This window comes from Pinus tabuliformis, chromosome 8 (assembly GCF_031772625.1).
Source record: "Pinus tabuliformis cultivar Carrire ecotype Pingquan chromosome 8, CPIR1, whole genome shotgun sequence".
NCBI lineage: Eukaryota > Viridiplantae > Streptophyta > Pinopsida > Pinales > Pinaceae > Pinus > Pinus tabuliformis.
The window spans coordinates 1,359,275,735-1,359,295,037 of NC_142294.1; the positions used below are offsets into that span (position 1 = coordinate 1,359,275,735).

The window sequence follows — 19,303 nt, forward strand, 5'->3', positions numbered from 1 at the left end:
TGACAGAGTTGTTAGAGCAGTCGGGGTGGGGACAGTGACATTTCAGAGGGAGTCCAAACCTCCCTTGAAGGTGTCAGAGGTTCTTTATGTGCCAGGGATGAGGAAGAACCTCATATCCGTCTCAGCGTTGGAGGACAGAGGATATGAGGTACTGTTCAGGGAAGGACAGGTGTTGATGTATCCCAGGGGCTCTCCAGCTGATTCAGCTAGAGTGATAGGTGTACGCCATGCAAAGGTGTACAAGTTTGCATTCCAGCCCCCTTTGGCATTGAGCTGTAGTACCGACAGCAGAGCTAGCAGTTCTGAGCTATGTGAGATTTGGCACCGCAGGATGGGGCACATGTCTCATGGAGCCTTGAGGACATTGCGGGAGATCACTACAGGTGTGCCAGATTTCAGTACTGATCACCATGATACTTGCAGAGGTTGTGCGATGGGCAAGTTTGCCAAATCCCCTTTTCCCAGCAGTGACAGCAGAGCGACGGGGATACTTGATTTGATTCATTCCGATGTGAGCGGTCGGATGTCTCATGTTTCCTTGAGTGGATATGAGTACTATGTCTTATTCATTGATGATCACTCCAGGAGGACCTGGATTTATTTCTTGAAGACCAAGAGTGAGGTCTTCAAGCGGTTTCAGGAGTTCAGAGCTCTTGTGGAGACTCAGACAGGTCGAAAGATCAAGTCCCTGAGGTCGGACAATGGAGGAGAGTACACCCTTGGAGAGTTTGTTGACTATTGTGCAGAGGCAGGCATTAGGAGGGAGTTCACTGTTCCTTACAACCCCCAGCAGAACGGGGTTGCGGAGAGGAAGAACAGATCCATCATAGGGGCTGCCAAAGCCATGTTATATGATCAGGGGTTGCCATTGTTCTTGTGGGCAGAGGCCTGCAACACAGCTGTTTACTTGCAGAACAGGAGTCCGCATCGTGCCTTGGGGCACATGACTCCGGAGGAGGCTTTCTTTGGGAAGAAGCCTGATCTTGGTCATCTTCATATCCTTGGATGCATTACATACTCCTATATACCCAAGGAGGAGAGGACCAAACTAGAGCCCACCGCAGAGAAGGGTATCTTTGTGGGCTACAGTGAGACCTCAAAGGCCTTTCGGATTTACATTCCTGCACAGAGGAAAGTTGTTGTCAGACGGGATGTGAAGTTCGAGGAGGACAGGGCCTTTAGGAGGTCACGGGAGTTAGAGTATCTGGATCAGCCAGACCCTCAGCAGCAGTTGAGTCAGTCGCAGGGATCCAGTGGGCAGGGATCAGGAGGATCCGGAGGTACATCTATGAGGATGTCAGGTCCATCAGTGAGCAGTGGCTCGCCGAGCCAGAGGGGTGGTGCTCCGGGCAGCATACAGAGCAGTTCACAGAGCAGTTCACTAGGGAGTCCACTGATGGACAGTTCACACGGTACCTCAGCTTCTACAGGTTCAGGTGCAGGCAGGAGGACAGCAGACAGACAGTCAGGAGTTCAGGCTACTGATGGGGATGAGGAGGAGGAGTTTCATTCTCCTATGGGAGAAGCATGCTCAGGGAAGAGGAAGCCCAAGTGGCTTCAGGACACCTTGAGAGATGCCACATCTGTTGCTGAACCGAAGAGGCCGGTCAGAGAGAGTAGACCACCTGAGAGATTTTGTAGCTATATGGCGATGGTTACCAGCATCCTTGACTCTGAGCCTTCTAGCTATGAGGAGGCAGCTAGCCAGCAGGTCTGGAGAGAGGCCATGCAGGAGGAGTATTCTTCTATCATGAAGAATGATGTTTGGGAGGTGGTGCCGAGGCCTGAGGGCAAATCCGTGGTTACTTCCAGATGGCTTTACAAGGTAAAGCATGCTGCAGATGGCAGCATTGAGAAATTCAAAGCAAGGTTTGTGGCTAGAGGGTTCTCACAGGTAGAGGGAGTTGATTATGAGGAGACCTTCGCTCCCGTGGCTCGATATACTTCGATCCGCTCCATTATATCGATAGCAGCAGAGATGGGTTGGAAGATCCACCAGATGGATGTGAAGACCGCATTTCTCAATGGCTTCATACAGGAGGAGGTGTACATTGAGCAGCCACAGGGCTTTGAGGTGCATGGGAAGGAGTCCCATGTGTGCAGATTGAAGAAGGCCCTTTATGGCCTGAAGCAAGCTCCCAGAGCTTGGTACTCCAGGATAGATGCATACTTGCAGGGGATGGGTTTCACAAAGAGTGAGGCAGATCCGAACCTTTACTTTATTGTGATTGGTGAGGAGCCTCTCATTCTGGTGCTGTATGTGGATGACTTGATCATTACAGGTGCAGAGAGACTCATAGAGCACTGCAAGAGAGATCTTGCAGCGGAGTTTGAGATGAAGGACATCGGCTTGATGCATTACTTTTTGGGTTTGGAGGTGTGGCAGGAGGAGGGGCATTTCTTCCTGGGGCAGGGGAAGTATATTGTGGACATCCTTAGCAGATTCCACATGGAGGATTGTAGACCCATGTCGACACCGATGATCACCAACTGGAAGAAGCTTCATGCTTCGGATTCCGAGTTGGTGGATCCCACATTGTACAGGCAGCTGATTGGTTCCTTGATGTATTTGGTCAACACCAGACCAGATATCTGTTTTGCAGTCAACACGATGAGTCAGTTTATGTGTGAGCCTAGGAAGGTTCACTGGGTGGCTGCAAAACACATTTTGCGGTACTTGCAGGGGACAGTGGATTATGGTCTGGACTACAGGCAGGGAGATGGAGTGAAATTGGCAGGATACACTGATTCTGATTGGGCAGGTTGTGCTTCTGATAGGAAGAGCACTTCAGGGTGTTGTTTTGGGTTGGGTTCAGCAGTAGTGTCATGGTTCAGCCGGAAGCAGCAGTCAGTAGCACTGAGTTCAGCGGAAGCAGAGTATATGGCAGCCAGTCTAGCTAGTTGTGAGGCCATCTGGCTTCGCAAGATGTTGTTTGGCTTATTTGGTCAGCCGTTGAGACCTTCAGTGATTTACTGTGATAATCAGAGTTGCATTAAACTCACGGAGAATCCAGTATTTCATGACAGGTCAAAGCATATCGGGATCAGATATCATTTCATCAGAGACCATGTTCAGAAGGGAGCTGTAAAGCTTGAGTATATTTCCACTGATGAGCAGGTTGCAGATATTCTTACCAAAGCCTTACCACGGGGCAAGCATGTCTACTTCAGAGACAAGATGGGTGTGGTGAGGAACACCTTCCTCGGTAAGAGGGAGTGTTGAAATTTGGTACCGGAGGACAGGTGGTTCCCTAAGGCTTTGATCTTTGGCCTAGGGAAAAGTGTCCAAAAGAATTTAATTTTTCTCCTAAAGTAACTTTATAATTTTTATAAAGTTAAATCTAATTTGAAAGTGACTTTAAGTGATAAAGTTACTAAGTCTAATTTTAAAGTGACTTTATAAAGTCAATGAAAAATTAGAAAGGAAAAGTGACTTTGGAAATAAATGACTAAGTGGGTCTTTATTAAAGTGGGGTGAATTAAAAAATAGAAAGTGAGATTTAAATGAGCATTTAATCTCAGCCATTGATCTAAATCTATTTCAGCCATTGGATTTAGGGATCACCCAAAAGTCATTTAGGGTTGGGTTAAGGGAGGAAAAGGAGAAAAAGATCATTCATTCTTTCATGAGCAGATTGGGAGAAGGAGAGCAAGAGAGCAAGGGAGATTTCTGGACAAGGAGGAGAAAGAGGCAGCAGTTTGGCACACACACCAAGGCAGCATTTCAGCAAATCTGAACAGCATAAAGAACAAGCAGAAAAAGGCAGATTTAGTGAGCAAAACAGGGAAAAAATTGATTTTCAGCACGAATATCGAGGAGGCGATTTTCTGCACGAATTTCGAGGTCTGTCCGTACAAGTCCGTACGGCCGTCCGTACAGTCCGTACGGTCCGTACATCCGTACGTCCGTACGGTCCGTACATCCGTACGGTCCGTACAGTCCGTACAGCCATTTTCAGACTGTCTGTTAGCTGAAAAAACAGATAAGTTTGCTTGCTGGAAAAATTTCTGTTTTTGCTGAAAAATATTTTCTCTGTAAAAGGCATTTTCCAGAAATAAAGAAGAGCTCTCAAACTGGTTTTCCCCAAGAGTTGTAGGGGGTTTTTCCAGGGTCAAGTTGACCAAAAATCACTGAGTTTAAATGTGTTTTTATGGCTGTTTTAATTGCTGATTTTTTATTTCTGCAATTTCCAGCACTCTGAAAAATTTCCAGAATTTGTGTTTTCAGCAATATTTATTTTTCAGTTTGTTAAATGTATGGCTATGGGAATGGGCATTTAACTATATGGGAGAAATAAGGTGAAACTGAAAACCGGGGTGGGAAACAGAAAATTTTACATAATTGTACATATACATTTTATCTTGTTGATTTTTCCATTAATACTTAACTTATTTTGCATCCATTGTTTGGATTGTTTACTAACCCTTGTGTGACAAATTTTGAAGAGCAACATTCCGCAACATCTAACAAGTGTTTGTAGGAACTTTGGCAAGTGTTTGTAGGACCTTTGGCAAGATGGCCAAAGTCGAGTTCACTAGAGGGCTCCCCATTTTCCTCTCTAGGCCGTGGGCATTTGCAGAAACTTTCACCTTGTTTCCCTTGCATAAGTTTTGTGAAATCTTGTCATTACTTTCTCAACAAAGGAGGTCTAGTGTCCAAGTCTTAAGCAATTATTGTGAAGACTCTCCTTGAAGTTTAGTTGAGGACTTTGAAGGGCCCTCTTGTCATTGTAATATTAATAAAATATCTAATTTGCTTGTGGGAGCTTGGGATTTCTCCCATGGTATCCTATCTCCCCATTTGGAGGGAGGCTTCTCTTGGGTGGATTGACATTTGCATGGTTTAAACTTTCACACTTCATTCACTTACATGCATGCTTTAATTGGGAATTAACACAACCTCACTATCACATTTCTTTTTTAAGTTAAAGTTTGTTACAATTTCATTTGAGCTTTGCATTTTCTATCTCATTATTGCTTGGAGCTACAAGCTTACACTTTACTTTGGGCAATTAATCCTTTACATGCAAGCATTTTGTATTCTTAACAAACTTTGATTTGTTACCATTGACCTTGGTAAATTGTTTCATGAGCACTTGAATACATGCTTCATTTTTATGCTACATTGTTATCTTGAATGTTGGAGCAAATTTATTGTCATTGTCTATTTGAAACAAAATTTACTTTCAAACAAATTACTTCTATCATTTCAATTCATTGATGAGACACATGCAACACTTGTAAGATAATTTTATTCCTCCAATTGAGGTTATAATTGCAACTTATGTTGAACACTATTTCATTTTCAATCATTGCAAATCAATCTCTCTTTTGAGGAAAAAACTTACATTCATTTCATCTAGGCATTTTAGTATAGCCAGGTCCCAAACCTCACTAAAATTAACTTCCAAGCATAACCTTGGTTGATAGAAAGTATAGGGAAAAAGACTTTCTTGGAAAGTTCTTCCCTTTGGTACAAAGTAAGGTAAAAACGTTGTGACCTTGCAGTTATGAGGGTGGCTTGTCCCCTTCTAGGAGTGAAAGCACACGCTGACTCGTAAGACTTATGGGATGAGTATCGTTAATGACACCTCCGTGCCCTCGCTCCCTCTTTCTTGCAATCACCCAAATTTTTACCCTTTGGTAAGAGCTCAAGAGAAAGACTTCTCACTTAGATTAGGCATTTTAGATTAAAAATAACCAAGACTAATTGCATTCAAATCTAGTATAGGTGCATCTCATGCTAATACATCTTATGGTTTCATTTGCAATTGTCCATTTTACTTGTCATCATTGAATATTCTATGTTGGCAAGCATTGTTTCATTTTCCTTTTGCAAGATATCTCTATATGCTTTGATTTAGGCATTGATTATATTTTGAAAACATTTTATATCTTGTATCGATTATTGTGGTAACATCTTTGTCTCCATTTCAGGATTGCTTTGTTTTCATTGTTGGAAGCATTCTACTTTTGTTTTGAGCAAATGTATCTTTCATTCTTGTTGAGTAATTTTCCTTAAGGCCCTAGTTTTATGGTTTTATTATTGCTCATATCATATTTTGCTCATAATTCTTAAAAGTAATCCGTTTTCACTATAACACTCTCCTAGGAACTCACATCTTTTAAGTTAACTTTTCATTATGGACCACCCCCTTTAGCTGACCTAGGAGATAGCTGAAACTAAGAGAGTCGAGATTAGTGTGACAACCCCTTCTCTGAGTTCCCTGCCACCAACCACACCTTGTCGGGTTGAAGGCTTTTCTCACTAACTTGTAGGTAGGTGTAGGCGAGAGGGTCAACGGGGCTAATGTTTTTTTTCTATGGATAAATAATTAATTATTTGACTTAGAAGGCTATGATTTAATCTTAATCTAGCAATGTTATTTGACCATTGATCTAGGAAGGCTATGATTTAATCTTAACATCTGTCACTTTGGAGATTAGGGTTTGTCACATGGAGAAATTATAAAGAGAACCTTTGGGAGAGGATTATGACACACGATACAATGCTATTGTTGTGAGAACAATTTTCTCAAGGAGTGAGAGACTCCAGGATTGAAGAGAAGGGAAAAAGATTGCAGCAGGGGAATTTCAGGAGAAATTTTCAGGAAGGCCAAGTCTACGAGAGAGAGGCAGAATTATAGAAGAGGAGGGCTGAATTCTGGAGGGAGGCCAAATTATCTAAGGGCCGATTTTTCTCTAGCGTGCAAGGGCTATACAAAGGGAGAAAGAGGGGCCAAGTTAGCTGTTAGAGGAGGCTGATTTAGGGCTGAAATCTTCAAGAGGGTCAAGTTCCAGGAGGGTCAAATTCCCTGAGGTCGAATTTCCCTAGGGGCTGATTTCTAGGTTCTAGCAATTGCAATTTTTTTGTGTATTCTCTGTGGGTTTACACTGTAATTTTCCTGAGTAATATAAAGTGAAAGAAAATTGTTTTGTGCAGAATTTTTTCTGCTATAGTGTAACTGATTTTCCCTATTTTATTTTTGCTGCAAATTTAACTTTTGAAAGTTAAACTACCAGTGATTTTATTAAGTAAATAATTTATGGGTATAAAATAATTGTCGGGTATAAGTAAATTATATCTTGCATTTGAGATTTAACATGGTATCAAAGCAATAGAAACTTTGTCGGGAGGGGGGGGATCATAACACAAGGATTTTACAGCGGCAAATTATTTTATCGGCAAAATTTTTACTTTTTACAACAAGGGTTTTGTGGCTAAAATCGATTTGGTTAGATGACATCATCTAGTTTGAGATTTGAAGGTAGTTTGGATTGGGATGCAAACTTCAGTCTATGGAAAGAAAGGATCACCATTGTTCAGATGGAAAATAACCTATGGGAACTTGTAGGAAAAGAGATCCAAGTTCCTTTAGATCCCACACAAATATCTGAACACAATTTGAAGGATGTGAAGGCTAGAGGGAACATATTGGACATTGTGAATGATCACATAATTGCTCACATATCAGGGAAGCATACAACTCAACAAATGTAGTCAACGTTGATGACCTTGTACCAAAGTAAGAACCAAAATATGAAGATGGTGCTGATAGAGAAACTACGAAACATAAGAATGAACATATTTGAAACTGTAGCCTAATACTTTACAATAATTCAACAGGTTCGTGAAGAATTGTCAGCTGTTGGGAAAGTTGTGGATGAGGGTGAACTTGTCAAGATAACCTTGAGTGGTTTTACCAAGCAATGGGCTACCTTTGTAACAGGTAACATTGCTAGAGGCAAGCTTCCTGATTGAACTGGGTTGTCGGACTACTTCACTCAAAAGATGTGGGAGAGTTCGATATTTGATGGACAACGTAGAGGTGGAGGTGGAGATGAGGAACTTGCTTTGCTGAGAAAGAAAAGAAGGGCAAGGGTAAAGCCAAGCATAACCAAAGTGGAGGAGGATCTTGAAAGGGAGAGGAAAAGGACATGAGCAAAGTCAAGTGCTTTGCATGTCACAAGTATGGTCACTATGTTGGATAGTGCCCCAACAAGAAGAAAGGCAAAGGGAAGACATTAATAGCTGAATCTGCATAAATGGATGGGTTAGATGAGAAATTTGAGGAGTTTGCATTGGTGTCATGTCTTTCTGGCACCATGACAAGTGTTGTATGGTTTGTGACAATAGAGCTTTTCGTCATATGATATGATCTTGTGACCTCTTCACCAATATGGCCAAGGAGCATTGCGATCTTCATGTGGAGCTTGGTGATAATGCCAAGTATGTAGTGGATGGTATCTGCAACATACAGTTCTAGTTGGACTCTGAGAGTCTTATGGAGCTAAGGGAAGTATTGTATGTGCCTCGGTTGGAGAAGAACTTGCTGTCCATTTCGACTATGGAGGATAGAGTACTGGAGGTCAATTTCATGGGGGGTGAGGTATCTGTTAGGCCAAAAGGAGCCGATCCTGGAATGAGGAGAGTGATAGGCAACAGAGGGTGCAACCTATATTTGTTAAGAGGACAACTAGTGAAGGTCCTTGTAGATGACAGTTACATCTAGAGTGAGCTTTGGTAGAGGAAGATGTGGCATCTACTCTTTGGGCTCTACCATTGTTATAGGTGATGGTCACTAGTTTTCCAGAGTTCAATTTGGAGCGGGATGGTGTGTGTAAGGGATGTTCGCTTGGCAAGCATGCAAAAGGAGTGTTTCCTAATAGTGGGACCAGGTCCAGGGGGGTGTTGGATTTGGTGCATTTCGATATTTGTGGTCCCATGTGAGTGGATTCTATCTTTGGGTGTAGTTATTTTGTGACCTTCATAGATGACAATTCTAGGAAGACATGGATTTACTTCTTGAAGGCCAAGGATGATATCTTCGGCCGGTTTCAAGAGTTTAAAGCTCATGTGAAGAACTAGACTGGAGTGGCAGAGAGGAAAAACATGACCATAGTTGGAGCAACAAAGGCAATTATCCATGATTAGGACTTTCTTATGTTCTTATGGGCGGAGCCTTGTAACACAACAATGTACCTAGTACTTACATAATAGGAGTCCTCATAGGGCTGTGGAGGACGACTCCTTAGGATGCATCAACAAGAGTGAGACCTGAGGTGAGCCGTCTTCGCATCTTTGGTAGCCCAATGTATGTCCATAATACATATTGCATCAGAGAAGAGGACTAAGCTGAAACCCTCATTTAAGTGAGGGATTTTTGTTGTATATAATGAAATCTCAAAGGTTTACGTGGTCTACATTCTGGGGCAGAGGAAGATAGTAGTAAGCCAAGATGTCAAATTTGAGGAGGGTAGGACCTTTAGGAGGTCGCGTGACATAGGTCTAGTAGTGGCAGAGGTTCAAGGATTGGGAGTGAGAGGCTCTAGAGGTTGAGCAGGAACTAGTAGCACCAACATTAGGATCACAACCTTCTAATTAGGAGCGAGATGTTACTTCAAAATTTACCAGGAGGAGATTGAGATGGGCCAAGCAAACCTTGAGGGATGCATATGGGCATGTGGAGGCCACTAGCAAGACCTTTAGGGAGAGTAGACCACCAATTAGATTTCCCAATTATATTGCCTTGATGGGTAGCATCGGTCAGTACGAGCCTTTACCTTTGAAAATGCAGTAGACCAATAGGTTTGGAGGGTTGTCATGGTGGAAGAGTATAGTTCCATTTCGAGGAACATTGCGTGGGAGATAGTATCAAGGCTTGAGGGGAAGGTAGTGGTCACTTCTTTATAGATCTACAAGATCAAGCATGCAACATATGGCAGTATCGAGAAGTACAAAGCAAGGTTCATGGTGAGAGGGTTCTCCCATAGGGAGGGAGTGGATTACGAGGAGACATTTACATTTGTTGCCAAATATGCATCTATCAAGGAATTTATATCTATAGCCTCAAAGATGGGGTGGAGGATTCAACAGATGGATATGCAGATTGCCTTCCTTAGTATGGTAATTGAGGAAGAGGTGTATATTGAGCAACCTTAGGGATTTGAGGTGCATGGAGGGGAGTCTCATGTATGCAGATTGAAGAAGGCCTTATGTGGACATAAGCAGGAACCTCACACATGGTTCTTGCTTGGATTGGGGTTCACCAAGAGTGAGGCGGATTCCACCTTGTACTATGTACTTGTTGATGGTGAGCAACTTATCTTGGTACTGTATGTTGATGATATCTTTCTGATAGGATCAAAGAAACTCATAAGAATGTGCAAGGAGGACCTTCCTTTAGAGTTCAAGATGAAGGATATTTGATTGTTGCACTACTTTTTGGGACTAGAGGTGTGGCAACAACTAGGAGAGATTTTTATAAGGCAGGGCGAGTATGTAGTTGAGATCTTGAAGAGATTCAGGATGAGGGATTGCAAGATGATGCTTACTCCCATGATTACCAACTCGAGGAAGCTTAATCTTTTGAGGGTGAGTTGGTGGTTCCCACATTGTATAGGTAGTTGATCGAGTCGTTGATGTATCTGGGTAATATTAGACCGGATATATGCTTTGCTGGGAATACACTCAACCAATTTATGGTGGAGCTGAGGAGGGTTCATTGGTTGGTAGCCAAGCATGTATTGAGGTATCTCTGTGATACAATGGACTTTGGATTTAGATATGTCAAAGTTGGTGGAGTGCAGTTTTAGGGCTACACAAATTCAAACTGGGTAATGAGTGTAGTGGACAAGAACAATACATATGGATGTTGTTTTATCTTGGGGTTAGCAATGATATCATGGTTTAGTAGGAAGCAGCACACAATGGCACTTAGCTTAGAAGAGGCTGAGTACATGACAACGAGTCTGCTGAGTTGTGAGGCAATATGGCTTCATAAGATGCTCTTAGGGTTGTTTGGTCTTGATATGGGGCCTATGGTGATTCATTGCAATAACCAAAGTTGTATCAAGCTTTCAGAGTATCCAATGTTTCATGATAGGTCCAAACACATAGAGATCATATGTCACTTCATCAGGGATAGGGTTTAGATAGATGTTGTGAGATTGCATTACATTTCCAGAGGGGAGCAAGTAGCAAATATTCCCATCACGTCCCCAGTGAAGGGGAGGTTTGTGTTCTATAGGGGTAAGTTAGGGGTGGTGAAGAATCCCTTCTTTGCTAGGAGGGAATGTTGATTTTGTAGCTTTGAAAGGTCTTTAGCATAGGCTGGTGTCTTGCATGCAGGAGAAGAATTCCTTTTTAGGTGGTTGTGCAAAAGGAGCAACTAATATGATCTCCTTCAATAAATAATTAATTATTTAAGTGACTGAGATCTAATCTCCACCATTGATCCAAGAAGGCTGGGATTTAATCTTAGTCATCCATCACTTTCCCATGGAGAAATTATAAAGAGAACCTATGGGAGAGGATGAAGACAAACATTACATTGCTATTGTTGAAAGAACGATTTTCTCAAGGAGTGAGAGGCTCCAGGACTGAAGAGAAGGGAGAAGGATTGCAGTAGGGGAATTTTGAGAGAAATTTTTGGGGAGGCTGAGTGTAAGAGAGAGGCCGAATTATCCAGGGGCAGATTTTCCTCTAGTGCTGTATGAAGGGAGAAAGAGGGGCCAAGCTAGCCATTAGAGGAGGCTTATTTGTCTCGGGCCAAACTCTTCAGGAAAGCCATGTTCTAGGAGGGCCAAATTTTCAGAGGGGCTGAATTCCAGGTTCTTGCAGTTGTAATTTTTTTGTGTATTCTCTGTGGGTCTAGGCCATAATTTTCCTGAGTAATATAAAGTGAAGGAAGATTGTTTTGGGCAGAAATTTTTGTGCTGTAGTGTGACTGATTTTCCCTATTTTACTTCTGCTGCAAATTTAATTTCTGAAATTTAAAATACCAATGATTTTATTTTCCAGCATTTTTCATATTTTATCGAGTAAATAATTTCCGGGTATGAAATAATTGTTGAGGTATAAATAGATTAGATCTGGTTTTAGAGATTTAACGTTCAATATGCTGGGATAATATCTTGGTTTGGTGTACAATACCTTCCTCACAAAAAGGATGTGTTAGAGTTTTACTTGTGTTGATCAGAAATTGTTCTCCAGCAGTGCACAACTTCCGTTGATCCCTGATGCCTTGACATTCATGCAGCAGTGATCACTGTGTATGATTAAGGTGTACTTAATGAGAGCACAGCTGTAGTGACAGATAGATTGTGTTATGGTCCATGTGTGAGCCAGCTTTAGATTTGCGATTTTTAGCAGATCTGTTTTTCCAGAATTAGAGTGTGTTAATCTCTAAGTTAAATGCTTTTCCAATTTAGGAAGGTTTTGCTTTTCTGTTATATTTAGAAAGTGCTTTTCGGCTCAGTTTTAGCACAATTTTCAATGTTTGGACAAAAGCGCATGAGCTGTAAGAGTTTTCAGATTTATCTGGGCATTTTATTCTAGGAAGTTTTCTCATGCAGGTAGGGCATACCCTTCTAGGCCACTACAGTTAGACAGGGATGGTTCCATGTTTATAGATCCTATTCCTCTTTTTGTCTATAAAAGAGAGATAGAGTGACTTCACTTGACAGATTTTTGAGTGAGGTATACAGTTGGGGTTTTGAGTGCATTGTACAAGTTTCTTTTCGAGTGCATACAGAAAACAGATGTGATTGAGTGTGGCAAAATCCAGGCACTTGCAGTTCATAATTTTCAGTTATCCATGTGTTTGTACTTGAAGATCTAGCATTCTTAGTAGCAGTTTTGAGAGGTTTCAGTTTTAAAACTATCTAGAGCTTGTAGGAGTGCAGGCCTGTTTATCATGAATTGAAAATTTATCATTCTTTGTGTGCTAGTGTGTTTGGAGTCTTCTGGGAAGGATCCACCTGCGTTGTCCCTGTGGGGTGCATGCCTACCATATTCACTACTAATTTTTACAGTTGTTCAGATCACTTTCCCCTTTTGGAAGTACTGTCCTATTCTCAGTCAAAATTATTGATCTCTGTGGTGTTTACCTTTCTCTTCTTTTCCATGAATGTATCAGTGTCAGTGTTGGAGGGGATTCTTTTACCCACCAGGTCATGAATCCAGCCAAGGAAAAAAAAACACTGAAATCCCGATATTGGGAGGGAACACAGATGCTTACAAGAGTGTAGTTCATTAGACATGATGTTAATCACTCTATGGAAGGAAATTTACAGAGCAAAGGAGATGGTGGAAAGAGCCACACGAATGAATGACACCAACTGAATGTTAATTTTTTTTCTTAGGGCTGTATTGTTCTTTGCTTTAGATAATTGCATTTACAAAGCTATCATGTTACATTCACCCCATAACATCGTTACAACATTAGCAATTATGTAGAATGAACAATATCATCAACAAGACAGCGGAATAATAAAAGGAACATCACAAGAAAAGCATGCACAAGTAGAGACACTAGGATTTGGTCAGAGACCAGGGCAAAACCCCACAAGGGGGAAAACCTGGAACTCAATACTTCTTCTATTAGATTTCATCAAATGTTTAGCTGAGATACAAAGTAAAAAAAGGTGTGAAACATCAAACACATGAGACCTCCTAGGGCCAATAAGAGTCAGTTCACAACTTTGTTTGTGAACTGACGCTAATCCAAAAAGAACTGATATTATATCACCATCTCTGACATAGTGGCACTGTCATCATTCTCAAGGCAACACAATCACTGTCATTGCAATGCAGTCATTCTGTCTTCACTAAATCACTGACAATATTGCTAGGTCATACTGATAGGGTTTCTATACTTCTCTGGATATCAATATATGAGGACATACATACAATGCAGGGATGCTATTCATACAATGGTGCCAACCATACGTAAGTGTATTGTATCAAACTCATTCTCTGTGGATATTCTGAATACCTTGGTGGCATGCATACCTGAACACCACGAACCCATAATACAACTATGCAGGAACAGGCCATACAAAAGAGGTGCAAGATCGTAGCTGTCATATTAATGTGAGATTGTGCCTGTGTTATATAACATGTATGATATCATATGTGAAACCAAGAACTGTATAACATGTATGATGCCAAGAATTGATGCCATATACGATGCCAAGACTGTATGTCATATGTGATGCCATGACTGTATGTCATATGTGATGCCAAGAACTGCACCAAGATATCATAGGAACTGTGAACATACAACTGTGTGATACTAATATTGTGAATTGAAGCCATACAAAAATCTGAGGAACTGTGTAAGAGCAATGCCGAGGAACATAGTGCGGAGCCTTATATAACTCAGAGATAGCCCAATGAAATATGTCCATACAGTTACTCATCAAGACCAAACAAGTCATAAGGAACTGTGCGTAGCAATATTGCAGAGGAACAAAAGGAGCAAGACCATATATACAGTGAATTGAAATTTGAAATGAATACATAGCTATGAGAGATAACCAATGTGAGGTCATGTGACAGAGGAGCGAAGGTTGGAACTGCGATGTCAATGTGATGATTTTAATGTGATGACTATAATTGCGTTGCTATTGAAAAAGCATTGCCACTGTAATAAAGAGAACTGTAGTCTAGCCGCAGTCATTAGATTCATAGAGCGAATCCCATGCGAGTGTAGTAGTCCTGAGGCAATACGAAGATCAGAGACCAAGACCCTTACAAACAGACCATAACCCTTTGTGAAACCCAGAAAATGACACCCGAAATCTCAGAGCCATGTGAGCCATCGAACTGCCCTTTTGGGGATCACACCATTGGGGTATTTATACTTATTCGTCAATGTAAAAAGGTGCCTCTTGGGGGCAAGCCAACTTGTCCCGTTATTCAAATTCAAATTGTGGCCGACCCATAGAATTGAAGGGAAATTTAAAATTTTAAACTCATAATATTTTGCCAAATAATTACTTCATCAATTTGAACTTTATCCTTGGGGTTCAAGGGAAATTCTTCCCGACGCTGCCCCATATTTTAACACTGATGACTAGAATGCGGGGATAATAAGATGGGTCTCCCTCTAGGGCCAAGTTGCAAGAAGATTGGTGATGGCTTCGGCAAACATTTGGTGAAGATGGCAAGGTACAATGCACCTCTACATGCCTTACTTAGCATGAAATTGATCCACAAACAAAAACGAGAAGCATGAAAAGTTGGTGTGTTGTGGCTGAGATGTCTAAGTTGGGTAGCTCAAATTTTCCTTCCAAGGTCACCTTTATATGGTTGCTGTTGCGTTCTGGAATTTCATCTAGCTTGCATAAATCATACTCCATTTCGGACCCTCTCCATGGCATCCCTTTGATCTGAGTTTTGTCATGTTGATTTGCAACTGCAGATCTCTGCCTTTTTTCATTATTATTCCTTCTGGTGTTGTTATTATATATATAGTTCTGATCAGTGATCTTTATTGTCATCTCTTAGAAAACATATGACATACACCTTTTCCTCCCAGTTGTTGATGCCAATTTTTCCTTTCTTTGCTAGCCCTTATTCTTCTAAGATTTTAGAGCCAAGTTATTTTGTTCTTGGTGTTGGTTTTTTTGCATTCCATCTACACTGTTTTTCCATTCCATGTGGAATTTTTTATTCCTTGATAGCTCCATTTTCAATTGGCCTGCCCTTATGGAGGCAGAATGCCCTTTTAAATATGTTGTTATTATATGTTGGTTCCACCTCCTACTATCTTATTTTTATAGTCGTGAATAAGAGTTTAGACATTAGTTAGTATTGTGAGGGGCTTTTGTTGTATCTTGTCAAATGTGTTAGGTCTTCATCAAAGGTGATGAATGATCAACATTGTTCAGTCAATGTTAAAGATACACTTGTGACTCTTCAGCAGTGTGGCCATTGTTTTCAAAGATCAACTCTAAAATGTTATTGTTTTTGCAGGTGATTCCACAATTGAAAGCTCCACTTGTGTTGTTTTCTTACTACAATCCAATCTTAAAGCGTGGCCCAGAAAGCTTCATGCATACCATCAAATCAGTAGGGGTTCGTGGTAAGTTCTATGTTCTATTTCTTTTCTTTAAAGAAAGATTTTCTTAAGGCTGTTTGTTATTGTCTAGAATTTGTTTTTCTAGTTTTTCCTTTTGTTATTAACTTTTGTTTATTAAGATGAGTGTTTTAATTATTAATTCTTTGCCTTGGGTGTACTTCTCTTAGAAACGGATTTTATTAGCTGTTTAACAATGTCTTGAATCATAGGTTTACTTTTTATATTTTATTTTGTTTATTGTTAAAATAATATAGGCAGTTTCATATTTAAATATTTTGTTTTCAGTGTTAGGTCTGTTAGAAATAGGAAGTAAATTGGCATCTTATTTTAAAAATACAAAAGAAGATTTAATTTACTATAAAATCTGATAATTATAATTGCTGGTTGGGAATCGATCAATCTTTACAATAAAAAATGATTGATTATGCCCAACTAGCTTCCATCATACCAGTAGCTATTTTGACTCGATCAAACAGAAGTTCGCATGGGGAACAAGCCCAAGCTTGTTACATGCCTGAACTTTGTTGTTTGGAAAATAACTATATGAAGCCTCAACTTTATGAAAATAAAAGGCTTTGAAATATTTAAATTTTATATTTGAAAAAGTTATAATTGAGGCACATGGCGTAATTGAAATGAAAAGTAAGGGTTATGAACTCAAGTGATCTTTGGAATATTATTCAATTGGAGAAGGGGGAAGGATCATTATGTGCAGATTTTGCATAGTGAGTGGCTAGGCAAGTGTTTGAGAGCTTGAGACTCATGGGATATAAGCTATTTTAGCAAGAGTGTTAAGGCACATCTAGCCAGGTTGAAAGTAGAGCGTTGAGTGGACATTGCCCATGGTTTAGACATTGTCTATGGACAAAGCTTTGGAAACTGGGTTATCGTTGTGCCCCTGACATATTGTTTGGAAGTAAAGAGTTGAACATTAGCTCACAAATGCAATATGCTGGTTGTTCCCTGGATGTGTATTTCAGCAAAGGTTCCCTTCCTTCAATAGGTTGGAGCTACTCGTCTTTGGAGATGCTAGTAAGTTCTCTTTCATATTGTCATATGAATTGGTCTCACTGCATATACAATTTATGTTTTGAATATGAATTGATAAAATTTTTCTTTTGTATGTTGATGACTTTGGTGCTAGAGATTTGACTTGTAACAAGTCACATGTTCAAAAAATAAGTTTTTTGCGTCCAATGCTTAGATTTAGCAAATTTTCAAGCAGGGTCTTCCAGGGTCGCTTTCTCATCCCTGAACTTTATTTGCATTGTTGTTTGGTGTTCTTCAGTTCCCCATAGGACATACTTATCCTCTGGGCTGCCAACTCATTTGCAGGATGACTGTTTTGCATTGCCAAGGCAGATTCCTTCTCCTTGAGCCGAAATTTTACTGCCTGGTGCAAATCGGTCTGTGAATTGGTCTTACTTGAGTTGTCTTCCCTCATCCACATGACCATACAACATCCCTACAGGTTGTATGCACTGTGCAGGAAGTGTTCCTTGCTCTTTGGACCATCAATTAGTTTTTTGAGTTGTTTTTATCTCTCAGGGGTTGATTTTTCCTTAGTTTTGTGTTTCGTCTTCCACCCACAGGCCGTATAATCCGTACATGATGTGTTTGGGTGGTCCCTTGCTCACTGAGGTTGCATGACTAGTTACCTCGGGACATTTTCTTGTGGGATTCTCCTTTGGCTTGTAGAATTGGAGTTATGACAGTTTGATTGGAAAATGGTGTGGGGATTGACAACATTTTGCTCCTTCATATTATGTTTCATTGATAGCCAAGATTGCTGTCAGTTAGCTTGCTTATTGGTCAAATACACGAGGATTCAACTCTAACTATAAAAAAGTTTTAGTGTAACCAACATAGGAATGTGCTACAAGAAGTTTGTATTCATAATTTCTTTCTGGACTCTAGCTTTGCAAAGAAAACAGGCTCCATCAACTTTGATTGGAGCTGAAGCTTGAAGACAAGAACTCAGTTATTTTTATGTATTGGAGAGTGTATTATCTTGTTGTTTGATTGATTTAGAATTGGAAAAGGCAATGCACTCCTTCAATAAGCCTTTGCTTACTTATTGGTGGTCTTTGGTATGAGAAAGGAGGGAGCATTGTGTAGAGCTCGGTAATACTCTTTTCATAAACACTAACACATTGGTCTTGTAATACACAAGTCTAAGGGAGAGTGTAAAGAAGATTGAAGTGAACAATCATTGAATAGATAAAAGCCAAGAAATCAAGAATTATAGGCTTGCATCTTCAGCAGTTTGCATTTACAGGCTTTGTAATAATCTCACGAGTTTTTGATTTGTAAAATTTGATGTTGGAGAATGGTTAATGTTGAGTTTTTTGTGTAGCATTGGGAGGTATTCCCACATGCCTAAGTCAGCCTCGAAGAATTATGAATAATTAAAATATAAATTTGATTTTTGAATGACAAGTCGGCCTAGGAAGCGAAGGGATGTGCCCCTTGGGTTATTTCACCCCATTCAACTAGTATATATAGAAGATGTGACATTTTGTTTTCACAACGAAGCAAGAGCAATTCTGAGCAAGAAGAAAATCAGTTTTGGAGATCATCCTGTATCTTTTTATCTCTCTTGACCACACATGTGGAGAAGCAGTTGACTGAGCTTTTATCTCTGTTTGATCGAGTTGAATGGGCATTGATCGAGTTGTTTGACCTCTGATTTGACCACAAAACTGTATAGTGTTGACCTTAGGGCCACAATTGACCAAGATTTTCACCGTGTTTTGACCATAGAGTTTGACCAGTTTGATTGTGTTGATTTCTGGTAGCATCGGATGTGCTCTAAGCCTCAAAATTTGCAGGGAGGCTAGGACACATGTATTCCAGAATGCCCAGAAATAATTTTGGGAAATTCCACCCGTAGACAGTTTTATTAAAATAATTAATAATTTTTAATGGATGCCTAAGTCTAAACTTAGGAAATTAAAATAATTAAAGGGTATTAATTAAACTAAGGGTGAAACTTCTAGAAGAAGACGAGGATCAAGTCAAAATTATCTGAGCCGTTGATTAGAATCTAATTTGGGCCATTGATTGATCAACGAGAGGATTATAAGGACTGATGGGCATTTGGAAAAGGAACCTGATAGATGCTCAGTTGCCCAAGCATATTGATTTTCTCACTGGCTGAAGTTCGGCAAGAGAAAATCGAATCAGAGGGAGAGTTGCAGGTTGGAGAGAGAGGGCGTCAGCGATAGTCGAGAGTGTAGGAAGCAGAGAGAAGACGCAGAGCAGAGGAGGGATAGCATAGAGGCAGTGACGTTGGAACTGCGCAGAAGGTGACGTAGTGAGGGCAGTAGGTCCTCTCCAGAGTCAGAATTTCACTGTGAAGCGTGAGAAAATTGTTTGTAAAATTTCTCACATAAATTCCTCTTCCATTCTACTGGTTGTATCTTGTACATGAG

At 40.5% G+C, this 19,303-nt stretch overlaps 1 protein-coding gene across 2 annotated transcripts in view; it reads left to right on the forward strand.

The window, feature by feature from the left end:
• The window catches only part of LOC149240535 (tryptophan synthase alpha chain-like), a 266,490-nt gene that overhangs the window by 86,659 nt on the left and 160,528 nt on the right, over positions 1-19,303 (forward strand). For both annotated transcript variants that reach the window (XM_089373751.1, XM_089373752.1), the window contains one exon: positions 15,764-15,872. In XM_089373751.1, the coding sequence (XP_089229877.1) occupies positions 15,764-15,872 (109 nt within the window). The remainder of the gene's footprint in view (positions 1-15,763; positions 15,873-19,303) is intronic.